This window comes from Planococcus citri, chromosome 4 (assembly GCF_950023065.1).
Source record: "Planococcus citri chromosome 4, ihPlaCitr1.1, whole genome shotgun sequence".
NCBI lineage: Eukaryota > Metazoa > Arthropoda > Insecta > Hemiptera > Pseudococcidae > Planococcus > Planococcus citri.
Window position 1 is genome coordinate 34,307,000 of NC_088680.1, and position 21,576 is coordinate 34,328,575.

General features: G+C 32.7%; 1 protein-coding gene and 1 long non-coding RNA gene across 3 annotated transcripts in view; one reads left to right on the forward strand and one right to left on the reverse strand.

Moving 5' to 3' along the window:
* Positions 1-971: 971 nt before the first annotated feature.
* LOC135843384 (uncharacterized) lies at positions 972-3,479 on the forward strand. The gene is made up of 4 exons (XR_010558313.1): positions 972-1,141; positions 1,224-1,405; positions 1,964-2,820; positions 2,952-3,479. It is a non-coding gene; the product is annotated as an uncharacterized LOC135843384 (long non-coding RNA).
* A 1,110-nt stretch (positions 3,480-4,589) lies between these two features.
* LOC135843383 (paired box protein Pax-6-like) overlaps positions 4,590-21,576 on the reverse strand; it is a 50,270-nt gene continuing 33,283 nt past the window's right edge. Inside the window, exons 3-7 of one of the 2 annotated variants that reach the window (XM_065361249.1) lie at positions 13,637-13,825; positions 11,099-11,242; positions 7,931-8,215; positions 6,173-6,369; positions 4,590-5,443 (exon numbers count right to left, since the gene is read on the reverse strand). In XM_065361249.1, coding sequence (XP_065217321.1) covers positions 5,099-5,443; positions 6,173-6,369; positions 7,931-8,215; positions 11,099-11,242; positions 13,637-13,825 — 1,160 coding nt within the window. In that variant the 3' untranslated portion in view covers positions 4,590-5,098. The remainder of the gene's footprint in view (positions 5,444-6,172; positions 6,370-7,930; positions 8,216-11,098; positions 11,243-13,636; positions 13,826-21,576) is intronic. The other variant, XM_065361250.1, reaches the window with a different exon arrangement.

A 21,576-nucleotide genomic window follows, 5' to 3' on the forward strand; every position in this document is an offset into this window, starting at 1 on the left:
TTTGTTGTTTTTTTTTTACAAATTTGATTTGCTTTTCAATCAAACGATGGAACGTGTTAACTTTTGTCAGTATTTTTTCCTCGCAACCCCCCCCCCCCCCCTCCACCCCTCCAAATTTTGTAGTAAGTATTTGAAACCAATTGGAGAGTTGAGCAGGCTAGAGACCAACGTCGCAGTTACCCAGCAGAAGTACGAGTAGGTACATAGCAAGTTATTCACATTTTCAAGACAACAAAACAGCCTTGATTAGAAACCTGTCGAATTATAGTTACCATTGTTCAGATTCTGACTTCCATACCTACAACACTAGTCACATCATTTATCCAACCCCTCGCAAATAATAAAACACTGTGATAAGCAATCACTTGACTGAAAATAAAATTGAAAACCGATACACTAATGAAATTGAAAATTTTTGAAATAAAATGATTCTGAACATTTTGAATCGAAGACACTAAAATTCTAAAAATAAAACCAATAACAACTGAATAGAAATTTGAAAAATCCAAAAATATAATCAAAAATTGAAAATAAAAGCGAAAAATCTGATCGTTTAACCGACAAGACAAGATAAATTTGAGAACCCTAAAATAGAACCTAAAAAATGTGGGGAAAAAACGAAAATGAAATAAAAAAATCGAAAAATAAAAACATTGAGAATAAAACTGAAATTCTGAGCATAAAATGAAACACAAGTGGAATATTCCAAAAATGAAATCAAAAACTGAAAAAAAAGAATAGAATCAAAAGATGAAAATTAAAAGTTACTATGCTGAAATAGTAATTTTTATTACAATTTTTTTCCGTGACGTATAAGAACTGAAACCTATTATAGATACATACTTATTTCATTTCTGTTTATATCATTGATATTTATCTTCCTCAATCTGACAAGTCTTAATTTACTTTGCACTGCTCGTATATTTTTTGATCGAATCAGCTATAGATATTGATTGAATCATTTATATAATTAAAATTACTTTTCACAGAGTAAGATAAGGTTAGAGAGAGGTTCACAAAGCATATGCTTCAACAGAATTACGTTATAATTTCAAAAGGTTCGCTCGCATTCCTTGTACTTATAGGTAGAAAATGGACTTGCGTCTGCACCTTTTCCGCGTTTCGGTCATATTTGTCTGTGGTAAGTATTTCTGAACTTTTAATCTTTCTGTTTGTCTTATAAACCAAAGTGTTTATTACTGATGTTGTCAATTTTTTTACAGTCAACTCCTCAACTTCAAGATCAATTCAAAGAAAGGGCAATGCCAAAACATTGCAACATCTGCCTGCTGGAATTGATCAGTTTGTGAAGGATATGGGCATCAATAAGCCATTCTCCAAGTTATGCAGGGCGGATATGCTCAGTCTAATTCGTCAAATTTCCCAAAAGCATAAAGATGGATCGGTTAGTTGGACATTATCGAGTACTTACTTACTGATAAAAAACGGGGTAGGGCATTACTACACTACAGGGTGCCCAGAAATATCTCGAACCCCTAGAAAAGTTTTCTGCTAAATGTTTCGGTTGATCACAGTGAATGATAATAATGATAGCGCATGATTGGTTGTTGGACTGAGGTGATAACATTCCACCAATCATATGCATCTTTTTCACGTTGCCAACCTATATTTTTAATAAAAAAAAACTTTCTTCGGGGTTCACGATATTTCTGGGCACCTTGTAGTTATTCAGAATTTAGGTGACCTTTTTTTCGCATAATTAAGAACGTGGACAGTGAAATAATACCTAATGGTTATTTCTTCCTCAACTTCTCGTTTTTTTTTTCATTTTGACTATCTATAGGTTGAACGCATAAAGAAATTTGTACAGGAGACACCACACAGGCCTAGTGACCCGTCTTTGATATAGTCAAGGTCGGAATGTATACAAAGTACAATTCTGACAAAATTGAACCATGATATTTTTTTCCGAATTGATGAAATTAATTTTTTTGCATTATAGGAAAACGGATTGCAAGATAACAAGCTCAAAAAAGAAGTTGCGGATCTACGTGAAATAGTTGAAAGCTGTAAAGCAAGAATGGCCATGACCCCAATTTGGCACAGCCGTTACAGAATTTATTAATAAGGACAAAGCAGTACTTTCGTTTCAATCAAAATCAATTGTTTTTGCATTCTGTTTGGAAGCTACACCGCGTAATCGATCCAAAACGGGTTTTCAAAGATTGAGGGGAGGGGGGAACAAAAAAAAGAGTACGTGCATAAAAAAGCACAAACCAAGCACAAACGATTGACACCACTTTCACCCCTCTAATGCAAAGTGGTCGATTTTCATTTCCACAGGTCGACCAAATGTCTTTTGAAAATTGAGGAGCGGGGGGGGGGAGCACAAAAAAAAGAGTAAGTGCACAAAATAACACAAACGAAGCAAAAACGATTGACACCCATACCTGAAAGTGGTCGTTCTGGGGAAATGGACCTGCTGAAGGTGAACACTAAGGCTGGGAAGACGAGTTGGCGATTTTTGAGTGCACAGCTGCGACAAGAGAAATCTCGCCATAGTTATAAAAAAAAGAAAAAATTATGGAATTAAGGCAGTAGGTATTGGATCGCTTACCTACTTCCTCATTACACGGTTCCATGCTTAATTCAAACGACTTGAAATGTTCTCCTTTCAACCACATCTGCAATCGGTCAGCCCATCGGTGCAACTTTCTACATTCACAGATTCTTTCTGGTTCCGAAGATTGTGTCAAACTAGTTCCCATCAAATTCAGTTTTTCCAGTGTACATAATTTTGCTATATCTTCGGTTGTTACATTATTCAAAGGATTTTCACTCAAGTTTAATTCCGTCAAAGTACGCAAGGGGTATGCTAACTTCGGAATCTCGTTTAGATTATTCTTCGAAAAGTCGACTACTTTTACGTATTTCAAATTACGAATATCATAATCAGTATAATCGTTGTTAGCAAAATTTAAATATTGCAGTTTATCGGGCAAAGTCCAATTATGAGTTTTACTGTTGAGGTGAGCATCGGTAAAAGTCAAACTATCCAAAGCTGGCAAATCAAATAATTGTTTTGTTACTTCGAATCGTTCATTACGAATTGCATTGGCAAAATCAACTGATTCGAAGCTGCCAATTGATAGAAATCTCACAGATGGGAATAGATTGAGCAGTTCGGTTTTGTTTTTTACTTCGAAACGGAATTTGTTTGATGGTGGCGTTATAGTAACTATCTGTGAAAATAGATTTGATATTGAAATAAATTCGCACGTAGCATGTAAAAGTAGGTAATACTTACATATATTTTGATAGGTACCTACTCAACACCATAGTGTGTAAGGCAGGACCTTATCAGTGCACTTAAGATTAAACTGATTTAAATTAATGAAAGAATTCAATGTATTGTAAAAAAATATACCTCTGCACTTCTAAAATTATCAGATGCAGTTAAATTCGGGAGAACTGCCATTAATCCGTCTGTTGGATCAGCGTCCTCGGCCATTTTTATTCTACAGAAGTGTGTTTCAAGTATAACCGGCTCCTCGTACTCGCTACAATTAAAAGTATATTCCGCGAGTATTGTGGAACTCATTAGAATTAAAATGCATCCTAAAACAGTTCATTAACAAATTAATTAATGATTTGATAATTAAAAAACCGCAGAGATTCCTTCATAATTAGCTATGCAAAGTTTGTTTCATTTATAGTATAAAATCTATAATATAATTACAGAATTTTACACGTCATGTCACCAAAAAAAAATTTCAGAACCAACATTCATCTCAGTGAAAATAAAAACAATTTCTTGAAATTGAAAAGAATCTCTTATACCAAAACCAAAATATGTAGATTACGTACATACTACAGCAGATGGACAAATTTTTTTTTTTTTTTTTTCATAATACATATGAATGAGAATAAATAACATGGGCGCATACAAGTGCGTTTTGTCCAGAATTTATTTTCATCGAAGGGATGCTGTTATAGGGGAAACTCCTTTCAATATATCAAGCATCTATACTTACTGGCACACCTAACCATAAACTTCCACTCACATACAGCTACGTTCGCTAAAATAATAATACGCTATGTGAACGATATTACATTACCTGAAATGAAGAATGCCATAATTTTTTATTTGTAAAATACTTATGTTCACCAAGAGTCAACGATCTTATTTGCAAATATATAATACAGTATATTATTATTGCTTCAAATAATGATCAAAGCTCAAAGCAATTCAAAGCACGAGTATGGGTATTTGTGATTTGTTGTGGTTGTTGATATTGTTGATATTCATATTCATAAATTCAAATTCTTACTCCTTATAACCAAATATTATCATACCATAATTAATTTTGCTCAATTTTTTTTTTTTTTTAATTTTACGAAAAAGAAAACGATATTTGCAAAACATTCAACCTGATTGTGAGATTGATTTGTAGTTGTTCTATTCACATCATAATTATGTACTTACTCTCAAAACATAGCGTAAAGTATTTATAATCCAAAATATTTTTTATTCAACTAAATTAAAAAAAAAAAAAAATTAGATCCTTTTTTATGAGACAAATCACAAAAAACGTGAGAAAATTTCGAAATAATTTTCATGATGGTTATGTACCTACTTACAAATACTCCAGTTTTAAAATCCACGAATTCAATCAGTGCAATTCGTGAATTTTTCTCTCGTGAAATGATGAAATAACAATAACAGCACCAAGTTCCTATATGAATGAGAATCATAAACTCGTGAATGACTGCATAGTTTACTGTAGATACAATTTACAGACTCACTAATAAAACAAAGAACTTGTCTATTCAACTTCCATATTGCACAAAAATACATACAGTACATTAAGTTATAATAGCTCAATTGCGTATGCATAAAAAGAAAGAAAAAAACAAATTTCGGCAGCAATAAATACACAGACAAAACCAAATGCAATTAAAAACATTTACAAAGAAACAAGTCCAATGAAAATAAGGAAAAGTGAAAAAAAAAGAGAAAAAAAAACAGTCACACTATATTATAATAATAGGTATACACTAGTACATAACACCTTTAAAATTATTTACATGAATTATGTTATACAAAGGTACAGATAGTAAACACAGAATGATGTTTCTATTGAAAATAAAATGCTCTATTTGAACATATCGATCCTTCGTCATCGGTAGTAACAATGATTTCTTCAGATAAGTCGGAAGAAGTGTAATTACTGTCTTGTTCATCGTGTGATGAGTTCTTCATACCATTACTGCCAGATCTATTTAGTAAAGCAGATATTTGGAATCCGCTGCTTTCATGGCTCAGTGCTTTCAAAGCATTCGCATTATCTGAATTAGTACCATTTCCAGAATTTCTCTGACGGTTTTCCGATTCCATATCGATAAGTGCGTTTCGTTTAGCTTTGATTAGGTTCATTCTTTGATGACGTCGCCATTTCGCCCTACGGTTTGAAAACCAAACCTGTAAAATAGTAATGTTCAAAAATGCGTATTTTAGCCTTAAATAATTAGGGTCATTTTACAAAAAAAAAAAAAAAAGTAATAAAATGCGAACGTAAGATCGAAATATTGCGTCCTAAAATCATTTTTATATAGGCTTTGTGTTTTTAAGATCTTAAAAACCTTGAAAACACAATAAGTACACAGCTCAGAAAAAAGAAGTTGAACGTACTTCGATTATATACCCTAAAAATTGAGTTGAAACTAAAGAAAAGAGAAAAGAGGGAGAGAGACATGAGGTGTGACTTCCTTCCTACGTAACTACGGCAAATTGGGTAGGCAACTTATTTTACATGGTTTTTCAATATGTATATACCCATGCATAACAACTCGTATTTACGGCAAACTGGATAGGCAACTTATCTCTCATCAATGCCCATGAAGAATTTTTCACTAGCACGGCAACGGATCAAGTTTTTTCTGAGAAATTTTCTCACAACAATGTACAAGGTGTTAAATGTCGCTAAAAGATCGTTTGGTGATTGATTTTTTTTATTGTTAGTGTTTTTTTTTTTTTGAGTAAATCGTCATTTTGCACTTTAAAAAGTTCCACATTTTATTCAGTTTAAAAAAATGAAAATTTCAAAAATCCACTGTCAAAGTGTCAAGTAACAAGTAGACATGCTAAATTTTAATAGGTACGAAGAAGAATGAAATATGAATTAAAAGAGAAAAGAAAAAAGGTACAAACCTGTACTCTTGCTTCAGACAGACATGTCTTGGCGGCTAATTTCTCTCTAGTACTGACACATGGGTAATGACTTTTATCGAATTCTTTTTCCAATTCGTCCAATTGATCAGGGCTGAAAGTAGTTCTATTGCGACGAAATTTCGGCTGCTCTGAGCTTTCTGCACTGTCTGTACTCTCATCGTCTTTACCTTCGCCATCTGAATAAAAAATATAGAAATAATATGAGTAAATAGTAATACATATTATGATTTTTTAATTTATTAGGCTAGTACACAAGTATAGACCCAGTATAGGTGGTACTTAATACCACGAAACGAGAGCGATATGCATCAAATTTTTTACATTTTTTACTCTTCTAGCATACAATGAGTATTGATTTTTTAAATGGTCATACAATTTGCACATACTTATCCACAGTAATAAAGGTCAAAATTCAAAGAAATTTTTTTTAAATATTACGTGCTTCTACAAAAAAACGACGAAAATAGGTACAGATGCCAGTTTTTTGATTAGCAAAATGAAATATATTCAACGTTTAAAATAAGTAGCAATTTCGGTACTAAGGTGTCGAAACTTGAATGGACAAACAGGCGGTAACTAATTTTTCAAACAGCAGGTGCAAATTCTCTTAATATTATTGAAGTAACAAACGCTTGGGTAAACGGTAGGTAGGTATTACAAGCGAAAACATTAGATTGAACGCCGATAACACTCTAGAAACACGCATTCGTGTTTATCTAAGTCATCTCTCACACTGGCCAAAAGATTGTCATCTTGGAAAATTATTTATGTACCTACAAGTGTAGGCATAGGTATCACCTACCATGAAACAAGATATAATGCGATGTCTATAATGTATCTTTCCCAAAAAAACTTATTCACTAGTATTTTTTCTTTTAAGAAATGACTGTTTTCAATTTTTTTGGCAATACATATTTTGATAAGTTACTAGGCATACTGATAACTGATTCATAGTTAGATTTGATGTAAGTGCATTGGGAAGGATCGTGAAAAAAAATCTAGGAGGATTACGACCAATTTCAGTAAAGTCCTTCGCTTCGAGTAAAAATTTTATTAAAAAAAAAAAAAAAAAAAAAAAAAAAAAAATAGCTCCGGAGGAATTCCGGGAGGGAAGTTATAAGCTCTCAAAGAGGTAACATTCTCAAAGAAAAAAAATGTACTTTTTTCGCTCTATCCCCTACTCAACTTGTTTTAGATAAAATGATTCAATTTCAAACTTTCAAAGTTCCAAAACATAATACTGTACCTATGAAATAAATATTTTGGAATGCAGTATTACCAATTTCAAAAAGTAAAAAAAAAATAGCCAAGAACGTAGGTACCAATTTTTTTTATTTTTGAAATTGACAATGTATGTCTAAAAAATTGGGTTACTGTAGGTATTCTAAAATATTTTCCCAATTTCAGAACTAATTTTATACGAACGTTATACTACCTACCTATCCTTAGGTAATGCGTGAGAGGAAAGGTTTTTTTTGAATATACCTATCCTTATCTACTGGTGTGACTATATTATAGGTCATTCAAATTCTGCAACAGACCGGAAAAATTCAAGTCACCGGTCCTAATTTCGTACAAATGATACCTATAGGTACTTATTAAAACCACCGTGTTCAGGTTTGGCTAAAATTATTTTATGTAACATTGTATTGAACGAACTTGGGAGACATCATTTCTACTCGTTTCTTTTTTCTTCAACTATAACTAAACTTTTTCTATATTTTTCATCACACTTACCAATAAATTTATGCATCATTTTATTCTTCTTCGATAAACTAGGCGGCGGGGGTATAGGTAACGATGGCGAATGTTCGAGTACTGAGTTATGTCCAGTAGGCGAGGCCAGAAGAGCCGGATGAGTTACCGCTGCTGCCCAATGAAACGAACTATATGGATGGGTTGCATGATACAGACTATATCCAGCAGCACGAGCAAATTCTGCAGCCGCTCTTTCAGCTGCACGGTTCCGTAATATCCTATTTATACTACTTACAGAAGGTGCAGTGGCATTCGTACATACATCTGAAACACGAATGTTTTTTAGGTGGTATCGCAATGCACAGTAAAAATGAAAATATTTCATAGTTGATTCGGTAGGTACATGTAGCCCACAGACTCAGAAGATCATACAAGTAAGCATTATTCAGTAATCGCTGCCTCAACTACAATCGTATATAGATAGATACTACCCGAGTATAATAGTAATTACATTAGTTACGCCACAATTGTAATAATGGGTATAAAAAGGTACGACGACGAGCTAGCTAAGTAGAGAATCACAGAGTAGGTTTTCTATATTTCCAAACGAAATAACGATGCATGTTATGGAAGTATTACCCTTACACAATGACATTTTGCAACAACAATAAGAATAGCTATCTACAAAAATCATCATCGTCGTTAACACAGCAGGATATATTGTAAGGTATCTTATTATTATCTGATTCGATTTTCTCAATTGCAATGCCTACCCATTTGAGAAAAGTTAAATCGCACATTTTTCGAGCACTATCTGTCTCTTATAGTTCTGTTCCTTCTCTCTCAATATTCTTGAGGAGAGTTAGAAAGGTAGATGACTTTACCTAGAGTACTTCGCTAACACAAAGTTTCAACTTTTAAGAGGGTGTTCTAGATGTTGCCTCACCAGGAAGCCACAAGGCATAAGTTATCTACTTACTTAGGTACGAGTATGTTGTTTGATTTTTTTTTTTAATTCAACAAAGTTTATTACTATCTCAAGGACACCTCAAATGAGTATGTATGTATATCTGACTTTAAATCATGCTAATCAAGTAGTACATGACATGTGCAGGGTATCTCTCCAGTGAGAGTGCTCCACTCTTATTTATTATTTTTTTGAATACCTAATACTAAGTAGTCGTGAGGTTTTAAATGATGGAATTTTCTTTGCTTTGAGCGGATTTTGCGAGTTTTCAAGTTGAGAAATTTTTTTATCAATTTTTTGAAGCAGTTCCAAAATATCACTTGAGCTTGACTGCTCTTCTAGTTCCACTGATTTATTTGATTCCTAAGTGTTATTTTCAGGCTTGTTAACCGAATAAAAAAAATTTAGTGAAGGTTACGGTTGAAATTTTTACAAGAAATTCAAAATTTAGGTTAAAGGTTAAGGTCAGGTAGGTATTCATTTTCTAAAGTTACGGTTATTGGTACCTAATCATTTTTTTTGGTTAACGGTTAGGATTAAGGTTACAGTTTTTGGTGGCAATTTTTCCAGTTGAGGTAAAAATTTCGATTAATGGTTAAAAATTACAGTTGAAAATTTTTAAAACTTTTCTTAAAGTTTGAAATTTTGACGTTTAAAATTGAAAAACTGGTAACATTTTAATTCAAAATTTTACAATTTTTCCTGAAACAATTCTTTATTGTTTATTAGGTATCTCTTTTCATTAAAATATAATTTAAGATCGAGCCTTAATAGTTTAATGACCAATGAGTATGATGCAACTATAGTTTCAAATTTTTTGTACTTTCTATTCACGTTTTTTAATTTTATCTTTTGATCATTTTTTTGATTACAATTTCAAATCACTACAAATCACATTGAAAAAAAACTACAGATGAAAAGAAATGAAAAAGCAGCACTTTTCATTTTTTTTTTTTTTTTTGATTTCAAACCGGTTTTTTTCTAAAAAATTTTCGGTTATGGTTACAGTTACGGTTGTGGTTAGTGATATTTAAAAAAAAAAAAATTTAGCCAAGGTTAATTTTTTTTTTGGTTAATTTACCGGTTAATTTGAGGTTACAGTTAATGGTTAAAAACCGGTTAACAAAGCCTGACTTCAAGGCAACAATATGATTTTTCAATCACAATTTCTTCAGATTCATCTTTTTTTGCCTCTGTTGCTTTTATTATTACATTGGTGATATTAATGATATCATATCCAATTTTAATCAATTCTGATTTGATATCATCAAGTGAAGTGTAAAGGTGTACTTATAGCCCTTTTATAACCACCTGATAGGGTGCCCAATTCCATAAGTACATTGGAGTGTTGAGCATACTATTTCAACATCTCCATTAGAGAGGGTTTGCAGTACAGGAGTCTCGCTCCCTTCCATACTTCCTAACAATATTGTAGTAAATTTTGGTACCTAATATTTTTAATTTCTTTGTCATACATTGGTAGAATATCATATTTCTTTATGAATTTTTCACTGTAGGTTTCTTTTGACTAGGTGGATTTAATGCTACCTAGATATTATTATGATCTTATTTCTATTATTTTCTTCGGTTTGATTATCAGTCAGCATTGGATTAATAACTGTCTAAACGGTAATTTCTAACTACCTATGTAAATGGCGGTCATATTCCACCAAAATTATGTCAATCAGGTATATGCTGAAGACCTTCAAAAATGCAAAAAACTGTTTTTTCACATTTTTTTGCTCACATTGACCAATTTTGGCTGAAAATTTTTTCTCACTACATAATATTGAAGACACCCAACTACATCATCAACCCAAATTTGGACCGAATTTGTCAATATTTTTTGTGTTTAGATACTTAATAGGTAGGTAATTTTTCCAAAATAAAAGAAAAAAGAATTGCATAATTTTGGGTACCTGGGAACCTCTAAACCTCCTTTTTGGTCGCCCAAGTGACCAAAATTTACATCTAGACAGATTACGAACTCCAAATACATGTCATATTGAAATTTCAGAGAAATTATAAATCTTTGATTTTTTTTAGGTACTCATTTTTGTCAAAGTCAGGTTTTGGTCAATTTAGAAAAATGCAATGATCAGTTACTTGCATCGCAAAGACTACATTCAGATATTGGCAAATACTCCAAATTTCCATTTTGAAATTAGAAATATTAACGAGTAAATTAGTACCTAGGATACCTAGGTATTTACTTATTAAGGTAGGGAGTAGGTACTTACTTTCTGAGATCAGCCTTTCGCGTATTTCCCACGCAAAAATGGTCGGATTTTCGCGCTTGTATTGTTCTATTTTGGATACAACTGCCGGCGTAGCGACTTTCGGTTTGCTACCACCTATCAATCCAGGAGGTCTTAAAGTTCCAGCTGATGACAAAAATACACATGATAGGTTAGGTACTTTGAAAATTTATCAATACCTAATTAAATTAATTACAACTATCCATAAATAAAAGTAACTTGAGTAAATTTTGGGCGTGTGATAGATGGAAAAAATGGGTTGAATCTTTATCCTCGTAGAAAAAAAATCGATCGTTCGTTACGGAACACCTTTTAAAGCTCATTTTTCGATATATATGTTACAAGTAGGTAGGTGCTCATATTGGCAAGCATAATATAAGTACCTAGAGCATTTTTTTTTGTATTTCCAAATTTTTAAGTGACCTATTTCAAATAATAATTTTTTTTCTCAAAAGTTTCGCGAAATGATAATTCAAAATTCTATTCCAGATACCTACCTAATAAGTCAAAGCAACGTTATCCAATAATAACTAGCATGAATGAAGTCGCGTATATTACATTTTGGAATATCTGCTGCTATTACCCAGATGATGCCATTACCCTTAAGTACATATACCTCGAGCCTATAGCCTATTATCATGAATACGAAGGCGAAGACGAACTGATTTTTCATTTTTAAACTATCGTCGTCAACCCCACATTGTCATATGTCTAGGTACCTCTTTGCCTTACGGCAGTTTCACAGATGGATTTGAAAACGACAGATATAATGAAAACCCGCGTAAATTATTCAAAGCGCGTTCTTTCGCGATAATATTTCGAATTTTCTCTCTTGTTTCCAGATTTGTAACATATATGTAATGGTGGGTAAGTACATACATTAAATAAAAGGTAAGTAGGTACATCGTGTATTTTTTTAAAACACTGCTTGAATAAGTAGAAAACAACTGTCACGCTGCATCAATGAGATTATGTTAGATTAATAGCAGTTTACTGCGAAAAAAAATCATCCATGTGCCATCAAACGTTTAAAATATTTATACTTACCTTACCTACACCTACCTACGTAAGAAATGAAAAACTGACATAAAATATGCATGTACGAGGGTTGTCCGCGAAGTTGCGCGCAAAACGCTGTCGCTTGGAAACTACTTCGAGCTACGAAGTTGTTATTTTTTTCATTCGATTCTCTGTTAACTTGGCTACATTTTGGTATGTTTGCGATCGTGATTGAGTTAAGTGCGGCTGTGCCAGCGCGTTTTGAAGTGAGTGAAAAAAGTGTCTCAGGTCGGCTGATGAATTTATAGCAACGTTTGTTTGTAAAAAACGCCATAAATCGAAAAGTTTTTATCGAAACAGTACGAAAATTTACAGGCCTTTTATGTAATCCCCCTCCTTCGCAATGACCTTTACCGGTCGGTCCGGAAGCTTCTGGATTCCGGTCAGGATGCGTTTTTTGTTGAGCTCGCGGATCTGTCGCGTCACAGCTGTAGTCAGCTCACGTTAATTCGAATGACGCCAATGACAGATTTTGGACGAGTGGCTGGAAAACGACCGAGCATCCACCCTACAGTCTGAATATGAGTCCCTGCAACTACGATCTGTTCCCAAAGCTCAAAGAAAATCTTCGTGGGATCCGTTATTCGAATTGACCACCGCTGTGACGCGACAGATCCGCGAGCTCAACAAAAAACGCATCATGACCGGAATCCAGAAGCTTCCGGACCGTCCGGTAAAGGTCATTGCGAAGGAGGGGGATCACATAAAAGGCCTGTAAATTTTCGTACTGTTTCGATAAAAACTTTTCGATTAATGACGTTTTGAATTATTCTTCATTTACAAACAAACGTTGCTATAAATTCGTCAGCCGACCTGAGGCACTTTTTTTACTCACTTCAAAACGCGCTGGCACAGCCGCACTTAACTCAATCACGATCGCAAACATACCAAAATGTAGCCAAGTTAACAGATAGTCGAATGAAAAAAAAACAACTTCGTAGCTCGAAGTAGTTTCCAAGCGACAGCGTTTTGCGCGCAACTTCGCGGACAACCCTCGTATGTTACTTACTTTTGATAAATTATATCAAGTAATATTAAGTCGATTAAGTATCAAGAAAATCGTTCGAAAATTTTGGTGGAAATAAAATGCTTTTCTATGTTAAATTATTGGAAACTCGAAATTAGGCACCCTAAGGTAGCTATTTTTTTAGACATTAGAGTACACATTTATGAATTTCAAAAAACTTGGTTTAAAAAAATATTTTAACGCTAAAAAGGCCAGAATTGGCTATAAAGGTAAAATCTGATTCAAAAAAAGTTGATTAATATGTACTTGAAATTTTTAGATCATTTTCGAACAAATTTAGTAAAAAACAAAAATAAAAAACTTCAGCAAGTAGTAAGTAGGCTACTTGTCATTTTTTACAATCAGTATTTTTCAAATGCCCTTTTAGTATGCTCAAGAATAATTAAAATAGTAGAGAGGAATAGGTAGGTACGCAAAATCGTCATCATTCTTACCTAATAATTTAGTAACAGCAGCTCCTTGCTGCTGTGATAGGAGCTGTTGCGCTGCTGCATATTGCCTATACCTTGTCAGATCGAAAAAATTTTGTTGCTGAGAATGTTGAGATGCTATGGACGCTGCAGCTAATGGTTGTTGACTAGCGGCTGCCAACGCGTACATCTCTTTAATTGTTGATGCATTTCCTGCAAAAAATGAACAAAATAAAATCTTTTGAGTAATTATGCGAGAGTTTAGCTCAATGTAAGTATTAGGTAGGTACATATATTCAATGACATCAACGGATAGGTAATTGTGAAGTGTGTTTAAAAAATAACAACGACACTCCTCCGCGTGCAGATAATTGTGGGTGCTCGCGGCGATCATCAAATTCAATGTCATCTTCAATCACACAATGCCAATTTTACTTGGGAGGCATGAAAAACTACACAATTTAACACGTACGCGATATTTGTAATCAGTAATCACCATCTCTTTCCGTCTCTGTAGGCTGAGAAACATTTTAAATTTGTGCCTATAATAGGTAGGTATGTACGTGCAGAGGTAGATAGGATGAACGATATACTGTGAGGGATTATACGTATTTCGGAGATCCTGGCCTATAGATGTGGTTTTTCTCTTATCATTTAAACATATTGTTTTGTAATAGGTAGGTAGTAGGTACTACCTTAATAATACAAAAATACTCTTGGATTTGAGGCTACTCGTATGAGCTTTCGAGTTTTATGTTCCAAGCGAGACTCAGACCAAAAATGTAATCATTTTTCTCATCATTAGGTACTTTCAAGTTGATGACATAAAAAAATGCTCATGAGGAATTACCTAGGTACCTATAACAAATTAAATTCTTAACACGTTTTCTGTTTACCGAAAACAATTTTCTCGAATTTACGAAAACCTCTAAAAATTCCGAAAGTTAGGTACCTTTTAAATATAGAGCTACAAGTGCAATTTTTTTCAAAAAAATGTAATCAACTTTCATTTATTTTATGTATGCTCGAATTATAAAAAATCGATCCGCACTAATGTTCTCTGAAGTGAATTTCCTCAAATGTTCATAACCAATGAGGCTTATATTTATTTTTAAAACCTTTTATTTTAGAAATTAATGTGTGACTTTTTTTCTGTTATAAGCTGCTTATTTATTTTTTTGTAGGATTCTTCGTTGAAAAACGTACACTTTCTTAAATATTTTTGAATAACCTCAAGAAAGAATTAGAAAAATCTAGTTTTTTAAAAAATACCTAGGTACCTACTTAATTGTCAAAATTGACCCAAAAATAAAAAAATGGCAGTGTCTTCTACCTACACATTATAACACTCAAAAACGAGACCATGTTATAGACTCATTGTCAGGTATAAACACATTTTATTTACTTATTCAAAAATGTTGAGTAAAACTAGCGAGAGAAAGATGAAGAATTTTGCTTACCTATTCATTCACAGAGTTTTGTTGTAGGGTAGAGGAGGGAGGGGGCTGTTGAAATCACTAAAGGGTAGAAAGTTGTCTAGCCCCTCCTCATATGTAATCTAAAATCTTCAATAAATATCTATCAATTTCAATTTTAAAATTCAATTACTGGTAATTTTCTGGTAAAGAACTGGTAATTTTCTGGTATAGAACTGGTAATTTTCTGATAAATTACTGGTAACTTTCTGATAAATTATTGGTAATTTTCTGGTAAATTATTGGTAATTTTCTGGTAAATTATTAGTAATTTTCTGGTAAATTATTAGTAATTTTCTGGTAAATTATTAGTAATTTTCTGGCAAATCACTGGTAATTTTCTGGTAAATTAATGGTAATTTTCTGGTAAATTACTGGTAATTTTCTGGTAAATTACTGGTAATTTTCTGGTAAATTACTGGTAATTTTCTGGTAAATTACTGGTAATTTTCTGGTAAATTACTGGTGATTTTTGGCAAATTACTGGTAATTTTCTGGTAAATTACTGGTGATTTTTGGCAAATTACTGGTAATTTTCTGGTAAATTACTGGTGATTTTTGGCAAATTACTGGTAATTTTCTGGTAGATTACTGGTGATTTTTTGGCAAATTATTACTGGTAATTTCCTGGTAAATGAATAGTGATTTTCTGGTAAATTACTGGTACATTACTGGTAAATTACTGGTACATTACTGGTAAATTACAGGTAATTTTCTGGTAAACTGCATTTAATTTTTTGGTAAATCACATGTAATTCTCTGGTAAATTACTGATATTTTTTTGGTAAATTACTGCATAGTAAATATTTGATAAATCACTGGTAATTTTTTAGCAAATGACTGGAAATTTTTTTGGTAAATTACTGGTAATTTTTTGATTGATCAATAATAATTCACTGGAAAATGACTGGTAATTATTGGTAAATTACTGGTTATTCCTGGTAAATTACTGGTTGCTCCTGGTAAATTACCAGTAATTGTTGGTGGTAAGTTACAAAAAAAAAAAAGTAAATTGCAATCACATGATTGTTTGTTGGATTGGTGCAATCTCAACTACCACCTCACAAATCACAAATCTATTCCAAGTTGCTTTCTTAAATTTTCTACAAAAAAAAAAAAAAAAACTTTCTTTCGGGCGAATTGGAGTACTGCGATATTTCTGAGCGCGCCGTACATCATCATCACAATTCGACTAAATAGGTCATCAGAAAAAATAAAGGTAAAGTCATTAATGCTTGCACTTGTAAGTGAATTCATGTGTAAAATTAAATAGTAAAATACACCGATTTCAGGGCTGAACTTCACGATAATAATCATCGATAAAGTTTCATTTATGATTAATTAAGAAAGTCATTAACTGCTTACGCCTACGTCCGTCGTAATCTCAGCAAGTTATTGTTTTACTGGAACCAATAGTCGGTTATAGAAAATATTTTGCAAGGTCGTTTCTCCCCGTTATTTTAATTGAATTTTTACCTGTCTCCCTTTTTTATTCCACTACACGTACGCGCGAAGCAAGATCACCAATAAGTATATAGCTTTCATGCTACGAGTAACATGCGCGACGTGTTTTCCATTTCCTTAAACTTGAATCATAAACCCGCATAAGCGTATATACTCGTATATGCCCATACACATTGAGAAAATTTAATGGTCATTCACATCGGCTACTGTAGCGGTGAAACTCACGTAGATGTACGCGATAACCATAATGTTACATTAAATGTAGGCACTTTTAGATGTTTAAAAATTTTCAATACAACTTGGCCTCTCAGCTGCTTTTCTAGTGCAAATGTACCTATAGGTACCTACTTTTTATCCAGTATGAAAAAAAATGAAATGAAGGGGTAGCGGAACACAGATAGAAATATTTAGACAGGCGAATATACATTCACGTTTGAAAATCATCTTCCAAGTGTAATTTTATTAGTAATGGTTCGTTATATTCCGATTGCCCCGCTGTTCTGGCCTGAGTCCATTCCCCCCGCCATACCAGGAACAATCGTCGCTCGAATATAAGGAGGCTGAAGTCTATTAGCTTCGGGAAATAGTACCTAACCAAAAAAAAATCCGTAACCAATGATAATTGTAATTCAACTGTCTCTTTTTAAAATATATATATAATTCATAAACGTCGCAGTCTTCGTGTAGATGTACCTACTATGTACATCTATGCATTCTTATACTCGAGTATCTCTCTTTCCTTCTTTCATTAATGTAACGCGGCATAAAATGCTCAGTGACGTTTTCCATATCTGGTCGTCTCTGTCTGACTCTCTCAGCAGTCCACATTTCCAAGCTCTAGTTTGCTTATGTACAGTAGGTAGGTACTATATACCGTCATCATTGAGCCTATTCAAATGGCTTCATAACTGTGTATAAAGAGTCCGTTTTGTAAAAGTTCACAATAATAATCCATTCATCGATTTAACACCTACTGCGTATTAAATGAATAATTTCCCGTTAATTTATATCAACGACTGTTCAGATAACGAGAAAAACCTTCTTTCTTATTCTTATATTTTCTTCGTGGGTACCTACTATCGAGTGGTCACATCACAAATAAGTATATTGCAACCTACTTGAAAGGTATTCGCGAGTAACTGTTCGCTGTGTATGGAAATCTAGTTTAAATTACACTTACTTTACCTAGGCAGTGTCTGAAATAGTCGATCATTTCAATATTTTGGACAGAATAACCATAATGTATTGTCCACGAGTATTCACCAGGTAGATATAAGTACCTAAATCTATAAAGAACTTCAAAGATGATGAAGGTATATATCTACCTAGTTACGAGATAATATACTTAATATTGTGAAGGATCTGTTCTTACGACTTCTTAGTTGAAGTTATCTGTAGGAAGTTGATCATGATTAATGTGGTTTGAAATTTCCCTAGCAAAGTTTTTGGTCTCATTTTCAAACAACTTCCACTTCTTTAAGCCATTGAAAAATAGGGTTAGGATAGAGAGCCAACATTTTTACCAGGGAGTCATTAGACCTTATGGGAATGAGAATAGATCTACCTACTTCCATCAATCGATTTCAAAATGTTTGCCATAATATGCAGTATGCGCCAAGTCACCCCCAAAAATAGCAGTGTCCTGTTCTGGTATCTGACCTTACCTAAAAATCACTGAATCTGAAAATGGATCCGTATACATAAAGAGAAACAGGTATAGGTATTGACAGGACAGAAAAAGTTATTTTGAACGACAAAATAGGGTATCTCAACAACAATTTATTAAGGACAGTTCAGCACGACAATTTAGATTATACAAATCAAATTCAATTTCATACTTGTTAGGTACATAACAACAAAAGAGTAATCTACATCCAAATAAAATTTTGACCGCCAAAAAAATTATTGCCTGGAAAAATAAATGATTCCTCATCAAAAAAAAAAAATTCCAATCGGAATGGGATATTTTTGCGACTTCAAATGTGAATAGTACACCAATGAATTTCACCTGACCTGAGGTAGTTTTCAGCGTCGGGAATTATGTATGAGGTGTTCATCTTCCAGATGGTGTTCATAACTCATTTTCATGTAACGTAAAAATGAAACAGTTTCACATAGCTCAATACCAAATGTGTTATCCTATATTTAGTGGAGTTAGATAATATTCCCGACTTCAAACCCGGATTGGAGGCCAATGATTTCGCCAAAAGTAGTTCTTGTAAGTACAGTAAAAGCTCGTTATAATGCTCTTCAAGGGACCAAAAAAAGAGGGTTGTAAGGGTAAGGGTGCCTAATATGGACAGGTTTTTTGTTTTTGATTGCCATGGCCGCTGTAATTGAGCTGAAAACTTGGTTGATAGCTTAAAATGTACCTACATATTTCTAGTTTCATATTCTAAAGCCTCAACATTTCTGAGAAATTTCAAGTGTGTGAAAAATATCATTTTCTAAAAAGTGTCAAAAATCAAAAATTGAATTTTGGGTCCCTAATACGGACTGTTTTGAAAAATCCAAAAAAAAACCACTGAAATGTCGTAAAAATACGTTTAATTGCTGAAACACTGTTAAAATATGTTTAATTAAGACAATAAGAGTAAATTCTAAGTGGGCCAAATGAATTTGTCCTGAAAGTAGTCAAAATTGTAAAAGTCAATTTTGGGTCCCTACAATTACTAATATGGACTACTTTGCTGTGAAATTAACTAAACCCACAGTGTTGAAAAAAAAACGTTTTTTTTGAAATAAAACAAAAAACAGTTTTTTTTGTATGTTTAAAACAAATTTTTTGTTTTAAACCCAAATTCAAGTGTAAAATTTGACCTGTTTTAAACGTGTTTTAAACGTTTTTAAAACACGTTTAAAACAAAAAATTTCGTTTTTTTCAAGTGTAAATGTGGTTTCAGATTCAGTTTTTTTGTTTTTTTTCAGACTTTTTTGGTACTCGGTAGCTTTGTTTGATTTTATTGTTCTTGTTCAATCAAAAAATGTAAATAAAATTCAAAAAGGATATTGCCTTCAGGTTTAGGTACCTATGGATTTTCCATAATGTATATAGATTATGGAATGTCGAAATTTTTTTTTACAAAAAATAATATAAATAAGTTTTTGAAAATCTGGCTGTTTTTTTTTTACCAGATTGTACCTAAACAGATTAAAAATTTAAAATTGAAAATCCATAATCTACTGGGGTAGTAAATTATAGGAATGGATTTTAGATTTTACTTCATCAGAAATAAACTGACAATCCAGCTGGAGTCCCAGAATTCAGATTATGGATTCTTGTAAAATCAATAATTTAGATAATGGATTCTTGTAAAATCCGTGTAAAAAAAAACATTATAATTTTTTTTGATAATTCTATAGTCAAAAATCTCAAAATAATTGAAAAAAACAAAAAAAACGAGGTCTCAAAAAAAAACAAGTTTTAAACAATAAAAACAGTTTTAAATAGAAATTATGTTTTAAACAACAATGTTTTTTTCTCGGCATTTAAAATAGCTGTTTTAAACAATGTTTTAAACAATCGAGTTTTAAACAACCAACACTGTAAACCCATAACAAATGTACCTACACCAGTCCATATTAGGCTACCCTATAACTTTGAACTTTGAAAAATCATAAGTATACATACCCTGAATAATTTCTAGATTGTCTTGATTGATTTAGAAAATTTCACCAATAGCGTCCTTACCCTTAAGGCTATTCTCTACCCTCCTGTTATCAGTAAAATTTTGATGAAAACTATGAACTTTGGCCGGGGATTGTGAGAAAACTATTGGACGGATTTTCATGGGGTTTGATTTATTTTATTCAGAAAACATTCAAAAGCGAGGGTATGTCGAGATATTTTTGATTTATGTCATTTTGTGGTTGTCATTGGGAATTGAATGGAGGTACTACTGATGCTCAGATCTCCGTTGGAAAAGCTAAATTAGAAAATATGGCTACATACCCTCGCTTTCAATGATAAAGTATTAGCATTGGTGAAAAAAAATTGAAAGAATTTTGAAAATTCACGGAGAAATCCCCGTCTGAAGTTTAGATGGGAGCGGGTTGCGGGACATAAGTACGACTAAATTCGTTCACTCGATTACACGCAATCTTATGAACGAATGATGAAAATAACGAACAAATCGGCTTCATATTTCGAACGTTTTCACTGGGGGTAGAGAATAGCCTTAAGCCGAAAAGTGAATTACAAGTGAAAGTCTCGTTCATACAACGCTGTTGAGTGTAATACAGCAAAGTCTTGTTTTAAAGCAAAAATAGCGTAATAAAAGAAGTGGAAACGTGAACATTATTTTGAATTTGAACAACCTGTTCCAGATGGAAATGAAAAAATCTGAAATTTTACTTTGATTTTGAGGTCTGCCATCATAATATAAAAATGCCAGTTTTACAAAACTGGTTTCTGTGGTAAAAATTTCCAGAAAACCTTGCTTTTTTGTTCCAAATTTTCCAAAAAGTAATCACTAAATCTGTTGAAGCCTTTGTTCACAAACCCAACATAAGAGCTAAGGAGCTAACATAACGCATAAGAATACCCATAACAGTGTGAATCTTAGGTATGTCAAAACATAAGAATCAGAGAATGTTTTCTTATGTCTTATGTTATGTTTTTGTTTGTGAACAAGTTCTGAAAGTTGAAAAAACAGATTTTTTGGCAAAATTTTACCATAAAAGTTTTTAGGAAACCCTATTAATTTTTATTTACTTTTTTTAAACTCAATACTGCGAAAATTGCAAAAAAAAATACTGTTGTTGCTGTCAAAATTTTCAGAAAGTGAGAATTTTTTACATGAAAATGAACTTTTTTGTCACAAAAAGTTGGTTTTCAAAATTATAAAAAAATGTGATTTTTCCTGAATTTTAGAGCGTTAAAACGCGATTTCTAATCACTCATGAGTGTTATATTGCGATTAATTTTACATTGGTTTAAATGGGGTTGTCTAGGTAGGGACCACAGGAAATCAGCCGTTGTAGCAAATTCAGCATTATAACCAAAAACATTATAACGAGCTTTTA